Source organism: Simochromis diagramma, unplaced genomic scaffold (genome assembly GCF_900408965.1).
Source record: "Simochromis diagramma unplaced genomic scaffold, fSimDia1.1 OVJJ01000251.1, whole genome shotgun sequence".
In the NCBI taxonomy this organism is placed as follows: domain Eukaryota; kingdom Metazoa; phylum Chordata; class Actinopteri; order Cichliformes; family Cichlidae; genus Simochromis; species Simochromis diagramma.
In genome coordinates, this window is record NW_024387463.1 from 484,235 (window position 1) to 486,911 (window position 2,677).

Sequence of the window (2,677 nt, forward strand, 5' to 3'; positions counted from 1 at the left end):
CCAACACTCATGAGGAGGAAGGAGAGGGAGAGGAAAAGCTAAAGAGAAACAACTACCTGACTGAAACCAGACACCACAGAAGAAGAGTTTGTGACACCTTCCTGGAGGACCTTTATTAGTTTAAAGTGAGTTTATTCACCTTCTCATGACTTTAGTGACAGTTGACATGAGAAACTCATTCTCTGATTGTTTTATAGGTTTTTAAAGGTGCTTTTGGAGATGGAGAGCAAACGAGCCGTGGTCTATCTGTCCGTCTGTCTGTCTGTGCTGACATCTCTCTGTCAAGGCCAAAGGTCAGGCAACAGCCACCTGCTGTCCGCGCCCGATGACCCAACCCTCGGACTCACAACCAGTGAGCTGGTGAGTCATCTGTCTCATACGTGATCTTTGTATGTCTTTTATTTTGAAAAGGTCTGCTTGTGTTTTCTAATCAAATAAGATTCAAATGTTTAATCTGATGACATTTGTCCTTCATTTAAAGACCGACTAAAGGAAGCAATAAAATACAGTTTTTGACTGTAGGTAGAATATCATGTGATGAGAAACCTGATTCTGACTTTGTAAACTAGTACAAGAGAAAAAAGAGACAAAGTGTGCTACGAAGCACAGTTAAAATAAAGATAATTAACAGCAGTTTTTTTAGAGTGAAATATGAAAAATAAATTAAAGACGGTAAAACTGAAACAGACTGAAACCAAAATATACATGAAGTCACAGCCATTACTGAGTCCGCAGACACAAACTGAATGAGATTCATATTTCTGAGGATTTAAGGAGAGAAAACATTCATGTTTTATTTTTTATTAAATATTTGCTGTTTTTATTTTCTGTAAGTTACTTTTTAAAATTTATAAAGTTTCCCCATGAAGTCTCAGAGATGAATCTGTGACACTAGTAATATTTCATTTTACAAGTGTGTGTGTGTGTGTGTGTGCAGGCTGAAGCTCTGCAGGGTCTTCTGGATGAAGCTGACAGCTCAGCCGGTCTCTCTGTGGAGAAAAAAGCCAGCGTGATCCCGCGGGTGAGAACACTTTGACACGATGTTATTTATTTATTTTTTTAAGCATCTTCTGAAAGAACGTTTCCAAAGTGCTTCGACTGAAAGCAGCGAGCGCAGATCCAAATAAAAAAAAGTTCTGATATGATTCAGGATCATGAATGACGAGAGACGATCATGAAGATCAAATCTCGCCTCTGAGGGGTCGTGATGAAAAAAGACCACGTAAAGGACCCGAGGCTGAGAACTGACTCGCAGTTCTGAGCTGATGAAGAGCTTCAAAAGTGATCAGTAAAATCTCGCAGGATGGGGCTGATGTGATGATTAAACCCATCAGAGGCTGAGAGCCTGGATGGACAAATAATAGACGAACTGGAGCCCAGTCCAGAGAAAATACAGCGAGCACTGGTTTTACAGTCCAAAGTTTAGAGCTGCTCAGCTGGACTCAGGACAGAGAGGCTTTTTACATTTACTTTAGTTAGTTATGTAACTCTTTTTTTAAAATATAGATTGACAAAGATTACAACTCAGAATACAAATTATAGAACTACATCATAGTTTTGACTCTACAGCAGAGGAAGTTTAAAAGGCTGTGAGGACAAACGCAGCCGTGAGTGCCTGACTTCACCAACCCTCGACTCATGTTGTGACGGTGAGTCCAGGACCTGTGGGCAGTCAGTGCTTAAGCTTCGTGACCCTCAGATGTTTCTCAGTGTTTCTTTATTTTTCTGAGGAAACGTGTGATTCTGCATCGGTCCATTGTGATGCACCCTGAATCCTCTCTCTCTGTCTTCATCAGTGTGATGTGGGTGAGCGGTGTGCGATGAAACACGGACCTCGGATTGGTCGGCTCTGCGACTGTCTGAGAGGAACAGCCTGCAACACCTTCTTCCTGCGCTGCTACTGACCACTCGCACACATTTTCCTCACGAGGACCTAAACTCGGTCTGGGCGCTCACACAGACAGTGCTCAGAAAGACAGAAGTGCACTCTTCACCAATCGTCTCGCTCCATATTTTAGTCTTTGTTTTAAAGTTTTTGGTGTTTGTCTTTCAGATTAATTTATTTTTGTTAATAAAGATTCTTCATAAAGCTGCACGGCTCCAAAGACTTCATGATTTACAATCTGTTCACGTCTTCAGCCAACACCTGCAGTTCCTCTGACGTCCAGCAGAGGCAGCAGTGAGTCAGTCCCCATAGACTCCCATGTTAAAACAGCAGAAAGAAATGTTCACAGTCTGATACACAAACTGGTCTTTATAGATAATGTCTCCCTTCCTAACACCTGTACAGGGGGACAATGTTTTATAACTCACCTGTGGATTAAGGTTTGCAGTTTGTTAGGGGTGTGGCCTCTTTGACTTACAGGTGGAAGGTGACACAGGTGTCTGTAGCTGCTAGCTGTCTGCGAGGCTTGACCTCAGCTAAGTGGAGTGATTGAACTGGACCTCTGGACCATGTTTGTGCTGTTGGAGCCTTTTGGAGTATTTTAATGGCATTTTCATTGTAATATCATTTTTGTAAATAATGATCTGACAAGTAATTATTGTTCATCAGACCATCATCAGACCATCCAAGAGCTCAGTGCTCCAGTTTGGTGAAGGAAATTCATGGATTTTATTTGAAAGTCCAAAGATTGAAAGTTTTGCAAAATTACTGAATATTACCTGTAATATTTAA

General features: G+C 41.4%; 1 protein-coding gene across 1 annotated transcript; it reads left to right on the forward strand.

Annotated features, from left to right (window-relative positions):
• cart4 (cocaine- and amphetamine-regulated transcript 4) lies at positions 1–2,249 on the forward strand. Its single transcript, XM_040014542.1, has 4 exons — positions 1–125; positions 198–360; positions 938–1,021; positions 1,797–2,249. The coding sequence occupies exons 2-4, from the start codon at positions 220–222 to the stop codon at positions 1,902–1,904; spliced, it is 333 nt and encodes a 110-aa protein (XP_039870476.1). The 5' UTR covers positions 1–125; positions 198–219; the 3' UTR covers positions 1,905–2,249.
• The last annotated feature ends 428 nt before the right edge of the window (positions 2,250–2,677 follow it).

What these genes read in the sequence shown, in the direction of transcription:
- cart4 (XM_040014542.1), top strand. Translation starts at nt 220, where the DNA reads ATGGAGAGCAAACGAGCCGTGGTCTATCTGTCCGTCTGTCTGTCTGTG. An exon ending in GACTCACAACCAGTGAGCTG is followed by an intron (nt 361 to 937) that starts GTGAGTCATCTG and finishes GTGTGTGTGCAG; the next exon opens with GCTGAAGCTCTGCAGGGTCT. An exon ending in AAGCCAGCGTGATCCCGCGG is followed by an intron (nt 1,022 to 1,796) that starts GTGAGAACACTT and finishes TGTCTTCATCAG; the next exon opens with TGTGATGTGGGTGAGCGGTG.